The sequence below is a fragment of the Labeo rohita genome, chromosome 23, assembly GCF_022985175.1.
Source record: "Labeo rohita strain BAU-BD-2019 chromosome 23, IGBB_LRoh.1.0, whole genome shotgun sequence".
In the NCBI taxonomy this organism is placed as follows: domain Eukaryota; kingdom Metazoa; phylum Chordata; class Actinopteri; order Cypriniformes; family Cyprinidae; genus Labeo; species Labeo rohita.
Genome location: NC_066891.1, coordinates 12,060,294 through 12,079,107, shown reverse-complemented (window position 1 = coordinate 12,079,107; position 18,814 = coordinate 12,060,294). Strand labels below are relative to the sequence as shown.

Sequence of the window (18,814 nt, the reverse complement as noted above, 5' to 3'; positions counted from 1 at the left end):
ATCATTCTAATATTCTGATTTGCTGCTCAAAAAACATTTATTATTATTTTTATGTTGAAAACAGCAGGGTAGAATTTTTTCAGGGTTCTTTAATGAATAGAAAGTTCAGAAGAACAGCATTTATCTGAAACAGAAATCTTCTGACTCCTACTGACTCCAAGCTTTTGAATAGTATAACGTATGTTACAAAAGCTTTTTATTTCAGATAAATTCAGATCTTTGGATTTTTCTATTCATCAAAGAATCCTGAAAAAAGTACTCAACTGTTTTAAATATTAATAACAATAATAATAAATAGTAATAATAATGATTCTTAAACAGCAAATCAGCATATTAGAATGATTTGTGAAGGATCATGTGACACTGAAGACTGGAGTAACGATGTTGAAAATTTAGCTTTGATCCCAGAAATAACTTACATTTTAAAATATATTAAAAAAGAAAGCAGTTATTTTAAACAGTAAAAATATTTCACAATATTACTGCTATTATGATATAGTGTTTTACAGGCTTGATGACCAGAAGAAAATTATTTTAAAAACACTGAAAATCTTACCGTTCAAAAACTTTTGACTGGTAGTGTATGTTACAAAACAGAAAACACATATGCAAACTTTTTTAGATTGTCTTTTATATTTCGTCTAAAGGTTCAATAACCAGATTTTGAAAATTCGGAATGTTTTTAAGTTTTCCATTACTGTAGGAATTCCGGATGATAAAATAAAAACTATTTTCCTCCAACATCAGTACAGGTAATATATTTGAGCAGGTGACATGACATTTAAAGCAATCTCAGCAAAATGGTTTTTAACAAAATAATGTACAATATAGAATATCCATACTATATTTAAAAAAAAATAATAATAAAATAAAATAATCAAAGGACCATTTAAAGTGATTCAACAGAATGTTTAACTAATGTTTAAGTAAACAATGTGATTAAAATGTCGAGGAAAAAATACAGAAAGAAACAGTCACATAACCAATATACACAATTTCCATTATATGTCAATTTTAACCAAAAAACTGAATATTTAATATAAAAATGTCTATGAACTTGCCTATGTCAACAACTCATTTACTATATCCAATGCCCAGTGCTCAAAAGCAATACCATAATAAGCAGGTTAATATCCAGAATACAAATAACAGATTCAGGAATATCAGGAATATTAGATGGTTCCTTCACGGACTCATAAACATGGCTGCCGTTTGCCTGCAGCAGCAGCAGGGCTGGGCCTATTCACACACTCACTACACTAGTAAACATATCTGCCTAAATGACACCTGACCGTTTGACATATTAAATCGCATGCACTGACACACACATAACGCCTGTCTGTTCCAGTAAAAATGCGTGTATCACTTATGGGCGTGACATTTGTTATTAAGTACTGGTTTTATCGACCGGCTGTGGATTACAACGAATCTGACAATGCAGCAATTATTTTTGAAGTTCAAGTCTCTTGAGTGGGACAGAAAAACGAGCAGTTCGCTATTCAATCTCATGACATCCAAAAAGACGATGTTTTAATCGTTGCCCTTGTAGTCATTCATTTAATTAAAGGCATACGCCCATGAAATTCAATCTGCTGGAGAAAACATAAGTATTCAGGGAAGAAAAAGAACAAGCACTTACTCTCCCATCTGTTTTCATAGAAGCGAATGACACTGAAACAATAAAACAACATACAAACAAAACGTTTATCCGTTTCGGTGTTTAATAACGGAGACTAGATATTGATGGACTAGTAACAACATATCCGGCGTTGCCATAGCTGCACTGTCATAACGATCCGCTGATGAGACAAAACTAACGTTGCTCAAAACGTTTAATAAATCCAAAAAGAACAAGCTCAAGTGTTACATTGTAATCTTATGATGTCGCCTCCTTTATTGATCTCACGTAACGACGTCCGATTTGAGAACAAATCGTTCTTTTGAATCGGATCTCTGCTGGGAATCGGTTCAACAACCGGTATGAACGATTCTGTTAAAAGTGCAATCGGTCCGCGCGGTTCTGGATTGAAAAATCACGGACTGACTCTGTCTTTTTTCACCTCAACACTGAAGAGCTGAGAGTGGCAAGTGAGATGTTTTTTTTTGGAGTAAATCGAAAATACAACACGCTGAATCAGTTTTAAGCCGGTACTGTTCGAAAGAACCGATTCGTGGATATGTGCCGAACTTCCCATCACTAATTCGGACGTCTTTCTATGAACTCGGTGATTTTCTTTGCATAACCCTTATATGGTTTTGTCATATTAAACATTTAATTTCAATTATGAATAAAAAGTAATAATATCACGGCTAAAATACCACAATTAAGTTGCGCTGAAACGTTCAGTTGCAAAAACAAGTCAAACATTTTGGTAAACATCCATTTGCATTCCCAAACGCGACTCGAGGGATGTATGTTCAAACTCATATGCACAAGTTCACAATCATCTTTAGGAAAAGACGGCACTTACCGCTATATATCCACACGTAGAGACGACTAGAACAGCATAGAAATCCTGCACGATGCCAATTCTCCAATGACGTCTACAACCAGCAGCAAAAATCAAAAAAGACTCACGGTTAAGTTCTTAATAGTTCCTTTTTTGTTATATACACCCATTATAGCTGCGTTTCATTCTCCAGCGCCGCGAAAGGTGCTTGCGTTTCTGCTATATTTTATCAGACTGATGCTGGTGTCGTTGGATCGTTCCTCTCGCAGGCTTAGGATATGGATGAATGCCTTGATTTACTGAAATGATTACGTCAACTGCCCTGTCAACATCGTGAATGACGGACCGTCTGGCCAATAAGAATGAAGTATCGTGTGAGCAATGCGTCGAGTAGCCAATAGGAATGCTGGAAAAGCTAAGGTGGGCTGGGCAGCTGTGACGCAATACTGCAGGGTCGCTTACGATCCGCTGTGGCGTGGCATCGGACTACAAAATAGTGAAGGGCGCCGCCTAGCAGAAACACGGATAAAACAGAGCTATCCGAAATGAACAAATGTAACAGTTAGGAATTCTAAATTGCAGCCCTATAATTAATGTGATCGTGCCAATGTTCATTTAAATTATAATTATACTATTAATGTTCTAAAATAGTCATGAGAGCTAGTCATGAAATAAACAGAACAATATAAAAAGGTAATTTACTGATGAAGCAGCTATTTATTCATTAAAAACACATTTTAAACGTTTTCTATCACTGATACATAATTATATATTGTTATAACGTGGCCAGATTAAATTATGACCAGGGTTATTACAGTTAACATGGACTAAAAAAAAATATATTTATATATTATATATATTTCAAGTAACACATTTTTTTTCTCCAGCTGTTCTCCTTTTTATTTGATGTACTAAATGAGCTAAAGCTGAAATAAAATACAAACTAGAAATATTTAAAAATACATATATATTAAAAATAAAATATTTTTTTTTTTAAACTAGTTGACATACAAAAGCACACTGACATCTATGAAATCAGTGAATTATATTATTTAATAAACTTAAATATTATAGTCTATACCTACTTGCTAATATTTTTCAAAACATGTGGCTGAAGAATTTAACAATAGTCAGGAAGAGTGAAAAGAAGTGCAACAGTTCTCGTTGTGTGTGCATTACCATTTATTACAGTTCAAAGAGCTGGGTCCAAAAGAAGTTTGTAGCAAAGGAAGCAAATTCCTGTACAGATAAACCCTTGAAGTCACTGGAAAAACTCTTAATTTACGCTGAAGTCCGACAACTTGGGGTTAATAGTAATAACAAGAGATGACGAACCTTTATGATCCAAAAAAAAATGTTGGAGAACAGAACAAAAAGACATGATGTACTGGCATTTTTATGACGATCATGCTACAACACAGCTTCACATTCGTTGATTTGTTCCTGGGTTTGAGCTCCGATTCAGATTTTAGTCAAAATGGTGTACATATGAGATTTCTATGCAAATCAACAAAATTCTAATACAGAGTCAATCACCATCTGATGCTCCACTGTCATGTTTCCATCGATTTACACCAACATCTATTGTATTTTACTACAAGACAGTCTAGAGCTTGTTAATTTGATTATTTAAAATATGCTGTATTCCTCCAAAACGTCAAGTTTGTGACTGAACTGTAAACTGCATGTCTACAGCCAACATTTTGTCATTCTACTGAGTGTAAAAATGGAAATACTGGTGTTACTTAACAACATTCTTCACAAACATGAAATGGATCCCCTTCCTCAGTGTTTTCCCTTACCATCAGAACCACTAAAATGCATCCATGAGGACAACAAAAACAAAATGGGAAGCAATTTTATTATATATTCAAATTTGTTAACTTTAGGGTGAGACTGTGTGCTCTTTCAGCTTGGTATGTATGCAGACATACAAATTCAAAATCAAAATGTTTCAAAAGTCTAAACTTTATTATGTTTCAATTTAGAACCATGAGCCTGTGGCTCGATAAAGAGGATAAAGGGGGGAAAACAATTTGTGTACTGTCATTTTTTTTTCTTTCTGTCTCTTCAGTTCACTTCCAGCGTGGTGAAAACATTTAAACTGCGGGGCAAGCTTGGCTCACTGAGAAAACTCAAAAACGGCCACTCTGCTTCTCTCTCATCCAGGCCTGGATACGCTCCTTCAGCTCTGGGACTGTGGAGAGGGAGAAAAGCATGGAGTCAGCATTACACAGTCTAACAATTAAAAAAAAAAAGACAAGTCACAGAGTGCATTTGGCAGCAGCGCTGAAATAGGCAGCACGATTGGTCTTTGTAAAGCTGTGTGGTGCATACCTGGTTCCAGCATGCTCTCGGTGAGAGGCTGTCTGTTGAAGGGGTCAGTGGGAGAGTTCAGGAGGTGTCGCAGAATGATGGCTCGGTCCATGATGTTGCCAGAGGGAAGTTGCACGGGATCACTCATGAGAGTGTCCATCAGAGGATCTGTTTAGATAGGATGTCAACAGTGTTAGTTTCGTTGATGAATAATTTGTTCAATTTCATCAATGACAAAACAACACTACAATGAAACAAAATTTTTTAAGAGATTCATTCAGAACGAATCTGCTGCGTGGTTAGGAGGTTACATGCGTACATTTGAACTGTATCATTTGCTGCACGTCTCAAAAAAACATTAAAAAATGTCAATATCTGGGAGTAAGAGAACAGCAGACATATGGATAAATTTGACGACGCAAAAGAGAACTAAATTCAATAGTTTTCTGACACACCAAAGCAGCGCCTCTCACACAGCACACAATCTCATGAATGAAGACATACACACAAAATCAGGTCAAATTGTCTGTTTCGATGAGCATTCACATAAACATCCTCAGTTATGTCTTATGTGAACGTAAACAGATGGGAGAATATCAGACATGTATCAGTATATTGCATCCGTGTGTTCGGTTTTACAGGGACAGCAGCCTAATTTAGTTGCTATTGTCTGTGGCATTGATGTTAATCAAACAACAAAAGAAAGAGAAAAATCACTCACTGCTCTTGACTGAATCACTTAAGTAGCCCTAAAAAGCTTTATGTGTTTATTTAGTTAAATAAATATGTCTGCTTGAAAGAATGAAGAATGAGGTACACAAGTTGTTATAAAAATGCATAATTAGCTTATATAACCATTGGCATATAATTGAAAAGAAGACCATGTTCTTGTTTCTTTATGAGAAGTGGTTTCATTTTATTTTAATATTAAGGCATGTTGTGTGTCACAGAAGTTAAATCTGTGTCTATCTTATAAAACCTCAATATCAAACCTATACAATGAGTTTGGAAATTGAGAAATGCTTAATAAATGCATTACAATATAACTAAACCCATTTGATTTTAGCTGACAATCTACTGTAGATTTAGTTGACTAAAATCTTATGATATTTAGTCAACTAGTCAAAAGACTATGACTAAGGCTACATCAAATTAACACTGATGTCAATGTTAGCTACACTACAGTTCAAGATTCTTTTTGTCGTGTTTAAGAAATTATTTTTTCCCTGCAAGGATGCATTGCAAGTAGCGGTGTGCAATATTTATCGTCTGCGATAATATCTAATGTAATATCTTAATGTTGTTTCAACAATATGCAAGATGATATTATCGAGTATGTCACTCATTTTGCAAAAAACAAATAACGAAACATCTTGAGATTACAAAAGCATTCACTTCATAATAAAGCCTTTGACTGAATTAGAATACCACTATATTTCAAGTCATGAAAGAAATATATTTACAAGATATGATATAGTATTAAGTAATAAGAATTTAGAATTCATTCATGAATCAGTTTCTGAACAAATCATGAGTCATTGGGTGACTCATGCCATTCACTAGCTTTGTTTCTAAATGTATCAGCCATTTTGAATGAATCACTTGAAAGAATGATTCAATGAATCACTCATTAAGACACAGATTTGCTGCCACCCAACAGCCCCAAACATTTGAGTGGTCGTGTATTACTAAAACTTATGATGAGTCTCACCTTTAAACTCATCTGGGGCGTCGCTGTAATCCATCTCAGATTGAGAATTGCGGGCTACTATCTCCTCCACCTTCTCCAGCAGAAGTTTAAATTTCTCAATAGCAATGGTGGATTTTATGCCCGCTTTTCTCATTTTGGAAATAACCTCCTCAAACAGCTCCCTGCTGTATGACCGCTGAAAATGAGGCAGAAAACAGAGTTAACCACTATTTTCCTTGTAATACAGTTAAAGGGTTAGTTCCGTCATTAATTACTCACCCTCATGTCGTTCCAAACCTGAAAACCTTCGTTCATCTTCGGAACACAAATTAAAATATTTCTGATGAAATCCGAGAGCTTTCTGACCCTGCATTGACAGCAATGCAACCACCACATTCAAGGCCCAGAAAGGCAGTAAGGACATTGTTTAAAGAGTCCATGTGACATCAGTGGTTCAACTGTAATTTTATAAAGCTATGAGACTTTATGTGCGCAAAGAAAACAAAAATTACAACTTTATTTAACAGCTGCATTGCTGTCTAAGCAGGGACAGAAAGCTCTTGGATTTCATCAAAAATATCTTAATTTGTGAAGATGAGCAAAGGTCTTTGGGGATGGCAACAACATGAGGGAGTAATTAATGACAGAGTTTTCATTTTTGGGTAAACTAACCCTTTAAGCATCAAACAGTTGCTGTCTAACTACTAAAGATTTTCTTGAGCAAGTACAGACCTGGTCATCTGCAATGGCTTTAGCAAATCGTGCACAGTCCAGCTGCAGATAAATGTCAGTGAGCTGATCCAGGAGCTTCTTTGGCTCAAACCCATATTTTTCTGGGTTTTCCACCTTCAAGTCTCGACATTTAGGCCCACATAGCTGCTGCAGGTTATAATTCAACATGGCAGCCAGACGAGGACCTAGTTCCTGTTCAATACAACAAAATACACATGAGTCATCATAACAAGGATTGTTATCATTTTTTTGCATCTTTAACAACCTACAAATATAGTATTTGCTCTGTTAGTGTCATTAAAAGTGCCCTCTCACACCTCCTCTGAATAAACTCAATGTTCTGACCCTGGCAGTAGCTCAATTTTCCCTGAAGACTATAAATACCTGCAGAGAGCAGAGCGCAGGAGATTCATTTACAGGCAAGCAGCAGATTACAATCCTCGTGCTTTTTCCTATTAACCAAACCTAAATTAATTAGAGACCCTCTACCTCTTCCTATAGTGGATCTGTTTGTTCTCTGTTGAAATGTTCCTTACGTCATGTGTCATGTTTACACAACTCTCTGCTTACATACCTACTGCATATTAAACATATTATATATATATATGTGTCAGTGTGTTTTTACAGTATGCAGGAGTGTGTACTTACAGGCCTGAGGAAGGGTTTCTGGACTTGTTTGGTGAGGATATGGAACATATCCACTGTCTCTGTGGCTAAAGCCAGGTACGATCGTGATACTCTCTCATCCTGAGTCAGCTGGGACTGTCGGCTCTGCTGCTGCTCCTGAGGATCAAAACGTTTCACGTAAAATTAAATGCGATTGGAACTAGAAAACAGTGTGTAAAAAAAGTGTTAACGCAAGTAGAAACACTCCTGCACAACCATTCCCTTTAAAAGTCAACCCTTTCCTTTCAGCCTCAAAGCTAATGATTTTTTCCCCCTGACACAACAGTACATTATATCCATTATAAACAATGCAGTTAAAAAAGCAGGTAACTGAATTATTGGTGAAGTTGTGATATGTACTGACCCTGGGCAGCTGGTCCCATTGCTCTTTATTCTTCATCTCCTCCTGGATCTCATGAATACGTTTCAGAGACTCCAAACTCTCGTCCAGCAGAAAAGTTGTATCGTTAATTAGCATGTTGATGTAGCGCACAAACTGTTTACCAGAGCTGCAGAATAAATAAAAGAAAGGGAAAAGGTATGATTAATGTAAGTGTATAAAATAAATGTAGAAATATTTAACAAAAATATTACACACAGAATAAAATAAATGTGAAATACATTTGACAATCAATAATAAAAAAATGATATTGTACATTATATGGTAAAACTATATGGTATTTTTCAAATTAGTGTTGAATTGTTATGATTTGCTGTTCAAGAAACTTATTATTTATAACTTATTAAAATTTATTATTATCATCATCATCATCATCATCATCAATATTTAAAACAGTTAAGTACAATTTTTCAGGATTCTTTGATCAATAGAAAGATTCAAAGATCAGCATTTATCTGAAATAAAAAGCTTTTGTAACATGATACACTATACCATTCATTTTTTTTCATTTTTGAGTGGGGGAAAGAAAATATAAAAATTAATGCTTTTATTTAGCAAGGATACTTTAAATTGATCAAACATGATGATAAAGACATTTAAAATGTTACAAAAGATTTCTATTTCAGATAGCAAGTGCTGTTTGTCTGAACTTTCTATTCAAAGAAACTTGAAAAAAAAATTCTACTTTGCTTTTTTTAAACAACAACAACAATAATAATAATAATAATAATAATAATAATAATAATAAATGTTGAGCAGCAAATAATATAAGAATATTAGAATCATTTGTGAAGGATCATGTGACTGGAGTAATGATGCAAAAAATTCAGCTTTGAAATCACAGGAATAAATTTAATTTTAAAATATGTTCAAATAGAAATATTAATAGTAAAAATATTTCCACATTTTTCTGTTTTTGCTGTACTTTGGTTCAAATAAATGCAGGCTTGGTGAGACCTTTTAAAAAAAGACATTAAAAATCTTACTGCTAGTGTAACATGATTATTTTACATACATTTACAATCATTTAAGATTACAGTATTAACCAAAATGATTTTTTAAAATTGCAAACAAATCCGAAACAAAACAAAACCAAAACAAAACAAAAAAAAAAAAACGTGAAATTGCTGGACTCAACCAATACTTAGTGTGCATAAATCAGTAAAAATTATGAAAAAAGCAGGATTGGCCCTCACTTATAAACCTAATTAGTTTTTTGGACTTTTTATTATACAGAAAGTGCAACTGGATCATCAGGACCAAAACCAAATCGCAAACAAACATAGCTTTTCATCCATTATCCATCTTTCTGTCACTTAATTGGCCTGGCTGATCCTCAGTTTCCAATTTCACTTAAAACTAAATAGTGAACTCACTTGAACTCCTCCAGGAAGGTGCCTTGGTGGTTAATGTTTTGCCATAGGCTTTTGAATATGGTGCTGATGTGGTAACGGATGGTGAACTTGTCATAGAACTCGCTTGTGGCTCCAGTGTGCTCCACATCTAAGAAACATCCATTTAGCATAAGCAAATCAAAATGCATAGAACCAACTTTCAAAAAAATCCATATTTTAGACCCCTTTTCACCTGTGTAAAACTTCATGAGGGCTGGCACAAGCTGATTGACAGACAGTGGGTGGCTCTCCATCATCTCAAAGAAACGCTGAGTGCGTGGCTGCACCGCAGGGTTGGTGACGAACAGCACCTCCACCAGCTTGGCAATCAAGTATGGGTTCTTTATGTAATTCTGACTGCAGATGAAGACAACCAGGAAGGTCACAATGTCTTCAGTGGATGGCTCATAGAGAGCCTGTGGAAAGTACCTGAGAAAGAAAGAGGAAAAAAGTCAGATTTCACTAAAACTAAATTTCGATTCTAATACTATAATGTGTGTATTTCACTGCACTCTCATAAACTTACTGCACAATAAAAAGCAAGAACTCAGCCACATCTTCAATGTAAAACTCCGGCAGTGCTGCAAAGCTTTTGGGGATTTCTGGATTCAGAGGCAAGGTTACGCTGTAAGGCAACAAAAGACAAAAGGAAATCAGAACAGAACATCTTGACTACAACTTGGTTAAAAGAATGTAATGTGTATCTAAATAGGAGATGTTAAGGGAACTGACTGTGGGTAGGCAGGCTCCACCATACGCAAGATGAGCTGGATGACCATACTGAAGAACTGCAGACATCTGCGCAGCAGGTTCTCGTCCAGCAGCCCTGCGTCCGCGCAGGCTTTAGAGCGCACCAGTTTCTGTCAAAAAAGACATTATTTGCTATTTACTTATTGCACATATTCTATATTTTAACATATATTCTATATATACACACACAAGTATATATTTAAGGTCTGTGCGTGTTTATGTTTCTATTAAAGTATTTACAGTTTAGCAATGACAGTTACCAAGGCTGAGTTTATTCGATTAAGTTTTTTCTTAAATATAGTAAAACAGAGAAGAGATTTCTATTTCTGTGTATTTAAAACGTTATTTATTCCTGTGATGGCAATCATGATTCCAATCTTCAGTGTCACATGATCCTTCAAAAATTATTCTAACATGCTGATTTGGTGTTCAAAATATTTCATATTATGTTGAAAACAAACAATAGTGGTGCTGCTTAATATCTTCGTAAATGTCTTTACTATCACTGTTGGCAAATCTTCTGCCATCCTGCTGGAAATTTTTTTTTTTTTTTTTTTGTCAAATTCTGTTTTTTCCGTTTTAATTTTTTTGGATTCCATTTTTTTGTTTTTAATTTTTCAAGACTCTGGTTAAATGAAAACGTATTATATCGAAAAAGCAGTTAATTTACTATGAATTTACTAATTTACTAAATTTTAAACTTACAAAAAAAAAAAAAAAAAAAAAAAAGTTCATTTTAAGGCCCTATACATTTTTTTTTCTTTTTTTTCTCCTCAAATTCAGTTTTATTTTGACCAAACTCTGTGTTTTCCATTAATTTTCTAGATTCTATTTTAATCTTTTATTGTCTTATTAATTCATTTTAGAATTAATTAATTTATTAATATTATGTTTTATTTATTTATTTTTTATTTATTTTTTTTTTTTTACCAGGAATACTGCATTGTGCATTTATCTTTTTTTTTTTTGATAAATTCTGATTTAAAAAAAAAAAAAAAAAAATCAGGTAAATTTTCGTTAAAATATAATGTTTTAATAATTTCATTTGTAGTAGCAGCAGTACCATCATTACATTAAGTAAGATATTTCTATCACAGTTTCTTCAAGTTAAACCAAACTCATTTTGACTGGTTGCTATGAAGACATGATGTAAGTTATTGTTTGAATATGCAAAGACGATAGTTTTTCTCAGAAGAAAGGTTAAAATGTTTATGAAATGACTCCCTGAGCAGTTCTAGAGCTTGTTTTCATATACTATATATGGAGGGCTAAAAACACTGTAAACGAAGTAAACGAAACTGTGCGTCTGCGCCATTCATTCACACAGAGACACGCAGATAATGCAGGACTCATATTCAAACTATATTTTTGCAGCTTAATATGCCCACACACTAGTCTATTCTGCAAATTGGCTTTAAGTGTACTGACCTGCTTTTGATTTATTCATCTCAAATTGGGCAAATTCCATTGCATTCTGCATTATACAGTAAATTACATTTTTATGACTGCATTCGCATTGCAGCCCTATGCAAGTAAATGCATTGTTCAGTACTTTAAAGTGGCTAATAGAGCCTCTCTGTGCAGAGGGCTAATAATCAATATTGTAATCATCTGTTATTTTCATTATCTATAATTATCTATTTAAAAAAAATTAGCTGTCGCTGCCCAAATCTCATTAATAAACAACTACAGAAATTGCAGAATAGAATAGAGAGTTGCTATTTTAAGAAATCAGCGCTAGCACACTTTCCATGTTTTCTTCCCCAAGCATTTTAATAAACAAGTATTTTTTATTAATAAGGATAACAACATTCACCTTCAGCTGTGTTTTACATCTCTTCAGCATCTCACGATGACGAACTGCCAAGGGGGAATCCTTCCACTGGTTCTCACTGTTCTTCAGCTCTTCCACAGTTCTGTAACACACACACATGCACATTCAGCCTTGTGAAAATTACCTCTTCTGACAGCTTAAATAAAAAAAAAACATCCACAGAGAATATAATTGGCCCATCTAAGTGTTATACCTGCTGTCGACAGCAGGGGTCACTGTGGCTCTGATCTGCCAGCCATCACGAGGCCAACAAACAATTCGAGCAGCTTTCTATATTCTAAAGGTGAAGGACTTGAATCACTGCCACTGATGCAGCACTAACACATGAGCTGATAATTCGGGCATTATGGACTAAGATGACTTTAGAGCTGCTCTACAATGGCACTGCAAGAAAACACCTTCTACAAGAGGCACTGGGAAAGGATAGGATTAGCCCAGCTCATCAGAAAGAGATTAAAGGCTTTTTCACAAAGCATGACATCTATGATAGGCTATCTGACATAAATGATGAGGAATTCAAGATGTTGCACACTTCATTACTTCTGTTACACTATGTACCCTTTACTTCAAAGCAGACCATTACCTAACATGGTAACAAATAGTTTGTTTTTACGACTGAATCTGCAAGTCGCAAAGCACCTGTTCAGATCCCTGATGGCTCTCAGCCTCCGTATGTAGCGCCGACAACACGGGAGGATGGACAGATGATGTGCGTGTAGCGTTAAGAAGAAGCACTCTGTAGGGAACTTGGGCTCTGAGAACTTGGATGGGTCTTCGCCTGTGGAGGAACGGAAGGAACGGTAAATGGCTTGTTTGAAGTCAAACTGAGCATCTAAAGCGATTTGTTTAAACCCACACTTACGCAGCTCAGCGAGCCAGCTCTTCAGGTCCTCCATCGTGGCTTTGAGCCGGGTCTCTTCCGTGCTGACATTTAGCCGACACTTGGGGTGGAAGATGTAGAGAGGATCCACTGTTTCCAACTTGATCTTCATACTGAGCTGCTGCAGCACCCACAGGAAGTTCATCATGAAGCCGTCTGTGGACACCAGCTTATCATCGGTCTAAAGAAAGAAAGAGAACATAATCTTAATAAATCGCAATTATACTGCAAGGTATTTTTGCAGTAAGCAGGGCTGTACGTTAACTTTTTTGCACATAGCACTGGTGCTACAGAGGTTGAAAGCTTTGTAGCACAGGCCAAACAGCTGTAGCACAAGTTAACAAAAATATATCACGATTTTTTTCAGGAATATCATGATTTTAATCACGATTCTTTGTCATGTTGGTTTTACTATTTTGCAAGTTCCCTGAGGAGTACAGGCAAACTAATTTCCCTATTGTAAAAAAAAAAAAAAAAAAAAAAAAAAAAAAAGCCTTTCAAGGTAACAAAATATACAATTTAAAGCTGATGCAAATAATGCACTTTTGTGACTGTGAATAAGTGCAGTGTCCCGTGAGTGTCCCTCTACTGCGTAGCTGAAGGAAAAGCTCACTTCCAGGAAAAAAAAAAAAAAAAAAAAAAAAAAAATTACAGATAATTTACTCACCCCCTTGTCATCCAAGATGTTTGTGTCTTTCTTTCTTCAGTCGATTAGAAATTAGTTTCTTGAGGAAAAAAAATTAGGAATTATCTCCATATGATGGACTTCAATGGTGCCTCCAAGTTTGAACTTACAAAATGCAGTTTAAACGCAGCTTCAAATGGCTCTAAACCAGGGGTGGGAAACGTTGGTCCTCAAGGGCCGGTATGTTCCTGCAGAGTTTAGCTCCAACCCTAAACACACCTGAACAAGCTAAACAAGGTCTTCAGGATACATGTTGGTATTGTTGATATTCATGTTGGTATATTTCAGGGTTGGAGCTAAACTATGCATGGACACACCAGCCCTTCAGGGTCAAGGTTCCTCACCCCTGCTCTAAACGATCCCAGCCGAGGAAGAAGGGTCTTGTCTAGCAAAACGATCAGTCATTTTCAAAACAAATTGACAATTTATATACTTTTTAACCTCGTCTTGTCTAAGCCTGCGTGAACTTAGTTTTTTCCGGTTTAATACGGTCAAGACAGTTAGGGTATCCCGAAAAACTTCCATCTCGTTTTCTTCCCCAACTTCACATCGTCCTAGATCGCTGCAGAAGTAGCGACCCAGTGTTTACAAAATGAACATGCAAAGAAGATTGTAAACACCCTTTACAAAAAGAAAAAAAAAAATGGTAAAACAGTGATGTAGGACGATTTTACAGTTGGAGGAGAAAATTAGATGGGAGTTTTTCAATATAACCTAAAGCCGGGCTCACACTACAGGATTTTTCTCTCCCGAGAATCGGAGCAAAAATCTTGTTGAGCACCTCAATCGGTCCTGATGTTTGGCACGGATTATCTGGTAATGTGAGATGTTCACAAATCGAATCTTGCACCTCCCGATCTGCTCTCACACAATCATGGCCCCCCGATCATATCAAACATGTTTGATATTCAGGATTTTAAATCGGGATGATCACAGCTATGATTACAGCTAGGATTACATCAATACTTTCACAACAGCCAATGCGCGACGCAAAACAGCTGCTGTACGGTCCATTGGATAGTGGAGATGGAGGCAACTGCTTCTTATGTTTTTGTAGTAACACTGTCTGTATAATATGTTGAAAACATACTACAACCGCATGGAGCAAGGAAAGCTATGGAGTGAAATCGTCTCAGTTTTCAACATACCGGGTGAGTGCATAAAGCTGGCTAGCACGCTAACTAACATTTGTAAACATTAGTTGTTGAAATGACGATCTGTTGCGTAAGATCACGTGAGGCGCTCCCTTCGTCATGATAATCTTAATATCTTGTAGTGTGTGATGCGCCACAATTTTCAAATCTTGTACTGTGTGCATGTATAAGATTTCAGGGAAGATAATCTGCAAAGATTCTCCTTATGTGTGCACCAGTGGCGATTTCTTTAAGACTGCAAGGGAAGCTCAGCTTCCCCTATAATGTCACAAAATTAATGGTCAAATTATGTACTATTGTATTAACATTTTATTGACTAAAAATGCGTTAGAAAACGTTCATCTCAAAGACGAGTTCGTTCAGAATCAGTTAGATATAGCAGGTCGGCTGACTTGCTATATCTAACTATCTAACTTCTCATACATTCCCGTAGCGTCACAGTGCATTTCCCCGTTGAAGCCCAGCGTCCATTGACTTCAATGCGGCTGCTTTGAACGTTTTTTTTCAGTGCTTTGAAACTAGACGGTCATTGGATAAACGCTGCGATTATGTCCCGCCCACGGACGCTCAGCGTCTCTGGGGGTGAATGAGGAGCAAATGAGGAGTGGGCTGGCCTGGACTCCGAGCTTCTGCGTGATGATTGGAGGGTCTGTCGAAAGATTGCATCTCCTTTTGACTGACAGCGATTTTGTACTATAAGGAATCGCTGAAGCTATTCGCGCTCAGTCCCATCGCGGATTTCTCAAGTTCAGTCGAAATAAAAACTGCTGCAACCTATTTCTTTATATTTGCTTGGCGAAATTGCTTGATTTTCATCATACATTTCACACAATTATACACCACATTCCTTGTTTCACTTTTACAGAGTTTAATATTTTTTTTAGATCGTTCATTCATTCATTCATGTTAATATTTAATGTAGTAATCAATATATATATATATAGATTACTACATTAAATATTAACATGGAGGATGACTATAAATTAATATAATATATATATATATATATAGTAATCTTGAAAAATTTTAACATAACATAATGAAACCTTATATTTCTATTAAAATACTTTATAAATAAATAAATAAATAAATCATAATAACCTTATTTAAATTGCAAAATATTTATACTATATAGTAGCATCTGACTAAAAGAAAAAATACATCATATTTTGCATAATAAAACTAAAGCTTTTTTTTTTTTTTACGATTGTTTGCATTGTGACTTACTTATGACAATAAGGCACATTCTTGTGAATAAATAAATAGACAATTTTATGATGTAGGCCGAAAATGAGCTTCCCCTATTTGACAGACCAGTAGCCGCCACTGGTGTGCACTGCAACCAGATTTCATAATTAGGATTTTCTGTAGTGTGAGCCAGGCTTAAATGTATTGACCTGGATTACACAGAGTTTGCATGCGTATCGCAGAGCTAGAGAAGACGAGCATTTGAGGTTGAAAAGTAGTTTTTAGATCGTTTTGCTAGAAAAGACCCTTATTTCTCAGCTGGGATCATTTGGAGCCCTTTGAACCTGCATTTGAACTTCAAACTCACAGGCACTACTGAAGTCCACTATATGGAGATAACTCCTAAAATGTTTTCCTCAAAAAACAATTTCTTTACAACTGAAGAAAGCAAGGCATGAACATGTTGGACGACAATGAGATGAGTACATTATTTGCTACATGTGCTACATTGGTAAATTTATTCATTGCACAGACTATTTTTCGTAGCATATGTTGCACTGTACAGCCCTGGTAAGGTATTTTTAATTTGACATTTTTGTCCTGCCTGTTTACATTAACTAAGAAATTGTCAACATTAATTAAAAACAAACAAAAATAAATAAATACTTGAGCAGACATACCTGCATTTGAGCCTTCTTCACATTGCGATTCACCAGAGCTGCCATGTAGCTCAAAGCTGCTTCCCTTGTCTCTCCATTCAACAAGATGTTGTGCAGGATTTTAAATAGATCTCCCTGGAGAACCAACATCAGCACACACTCAGAATTAAAAAAATATTTTTTTAAACCCTTCTCATTTCACCAGCACACTGTGATATGTTATTTCAATTTATTATTATTTAGAGTAATTGGAATAATTTAATACTAAACTAATAGTAATTTATTACTAACTATTACTTCAATTACTCAATATATACAAGTCCTCAATTTCTTCTTTTTTTTTTTTTTTTTTTTTTTTTATAAATCAAATATAAATCCATGTCCCAGTCACATTTTTTGGTTACATAAACATTACTTGCACTATCAGAAAAAAATAAAAATACTTTATGTTTTTACATTAACAACATAATCATTATTCTATTTGTGAAGTATGAATCTCATCAAGTTTTTTCAAACATTTTACATTTATTTCAAAATAATAACGCAAGGCAGAAACAATTTAAGCATTATATTTGGTTTGTGAACTTATGTTCAGCTATTCTCTTTAATAGTTAACTTTAAACTATGTTTGAATTTTTCAGATCAGTCATCAAAGCTTGGCAAATATTGGTCACAGACATGGAGATTTACTTCAAATTTCACCAAGCTGATTACTCACTAAAAACTCTTACAAATCATGTTTTCATGCCATTTTAAGTCTTATTTTGATGTAACAAAGTGGTTATATCCAAGTATGTGAGTTATTTACTTACTTTTTTAAAGTCTTACAATTAATGCAATCATATTGCTCATTCAGACTGATTCGCAAAAGGTGCACAAACACAACTGGTGGGATTTATCACACGAACCAATCATAGTCAAACATATCCAGTCATATCGCGATGTGTGACTTTCCCCCCATTCATTCTCAATAACCCCCCACCAAACCCACTGCACACTTTAAGGGGTCTGTTAAAACTCAATGGGGTCAGGGGAGGCGACAGAGACGCGGATTTATTATAACAAGTGATTTACACACTTTTTAATGTTATATTTTGTAATACTGGCATTGTTTTTTATTTTTGTACTACAATTTTGTTTTCATCCAATATTTTGAGAAGACATTTCTGTAATGTAAATAACAGTTACATGAAATTGTACTTTTATAATCATATAAAATGACCAAAAACTGAAGCGGAGCAAGAGCCACCACTTGCACCCCTGCTCTATAAAAAGAACATTGCCTCAATATTGAAGCAGCTCATTAAAAATCTATGAGTATGTGATATGATGGCGGCTCACCCTCGCAGACTCCAGATAATGCTGCAGCGACTGGCTGACCACACGGGTGTTCTCCATAGTGATGGCAGGGCCTGAGAAGTACTTGTCTCCCACTTTAGTCTACAGAACAGCAAAACGGACGTAAAAATAAACCACTTTCCTCCCGTCATCATTCATCAATGCTTCACATTGCATTAGATTTATTTGTTTAAGAAGTGAAATGACTTACGTCATCCTCAGCAAACACAGAAAGGCTGAAGAACGCTCCGAGGAAGGACAGTCTTTGAATTTCTCTTCCTGTCCCAGGACTGAGAGGGTCAGGACACCACAATGGCAGAGAGGTGATCTAAAAATACACACAGACAGACAATATTAACATTGAACTGCATAACCTGACTGACTTGAATTTGTAAGCTCATACAAAACCTACCAAATTGCATACAGGGTGAGTCTTCCCAAACTTGATTTCACACAGCTCAGCCAAAGCCTGTAAAACAACACAATTTCAGTTATAGACACAAAACAAAAGACTGCAAAGGCTTTCACAGATTCAGAGGAGCAATCTGTGTGAAACTTGTCTGAAAGATCAGAGATGCCTAACAGTGTTCGTATATAAAATCAAAGGAGCTTCTTTGGTCCTGGCATGTCTGCTAATAAAGTCTTATTACGCTTTTAAACAAAGAATATACAGTCTCT

At 35.5% G+C, this 18,814-nt stretch overlaps 2 protein-coding genes across 2 annotated transcripts in view; both read right to left on the bottom strand.

Moving 5' to 3' along the window:
- kif1b (kinesin family member 1B) overlaps window positions 1–2,741 on the bottom strand; it is a 91,302-nt gene extending 88,561 nt beyond the window's left edge. The window contains exon 1 of the mRNA XM_051096076.1: window positions 2,472–2,741. The gene's annotated coding sequence lies outside the window, so the exon portion shown is untranslated. The remainder of the gene's footprint in view (window positions 1–2,471) is intronic.
- An 873-nt stretch (window positions 2,742–3,614) lies between these two features.
- ube4b (ubiquitination factor E4B, UFD2 homolog (S. cerevisiae)) overlaps window positions 3,615–18,814 on the bottom strand; it is a 30,372-nt gene continuing 15,172 nt past the window's right edge. Inside the window, 17 exon segments of the mRNA XM_051096026.1 lie at window positions 3,615–4,647; window positions 4,788–4,934; window positions 6,478–6,652; window positions 7,189–7,380; window positions 7,837–7,971; window positions 8,219–8,363; window positions 9,631–9,757; window positions 9,842–10,077; window positions 10,175–10,273; window positions 10,381–10,508; window positions 12,215–12,314; window positions 12,872–13,010; window positions 13,095–13,293; window positions 16,820–16,933; window positions 18,140–18,238; window positions 18,348–18,464; window positions 18,549–18,605. Of these exon segments, the coding sequence (XP_050951983.1) occupies window positions 4,586–4,647; window positions 4,788–4,934; window positions 6,478–6,652; window positions 7,189–7,380; window positions 7,837–7,971; window positions 8,219–8,363; window positions 9,631–9,757; window positions 9,842–10,077; window positions 10,175–10,273; window positions 10,381–10,508; window positions 12,215–12,314; window positions 12,872–13,010; window positions 13,095–13,293; window positions 16,820–16,933; window positions 18,140–18,238; window positions 18,348–18,464; window positions 18,549–18,605 (2,271 nt within the window). The 3' untranslated portion in view covers window positions 3,615–4,585.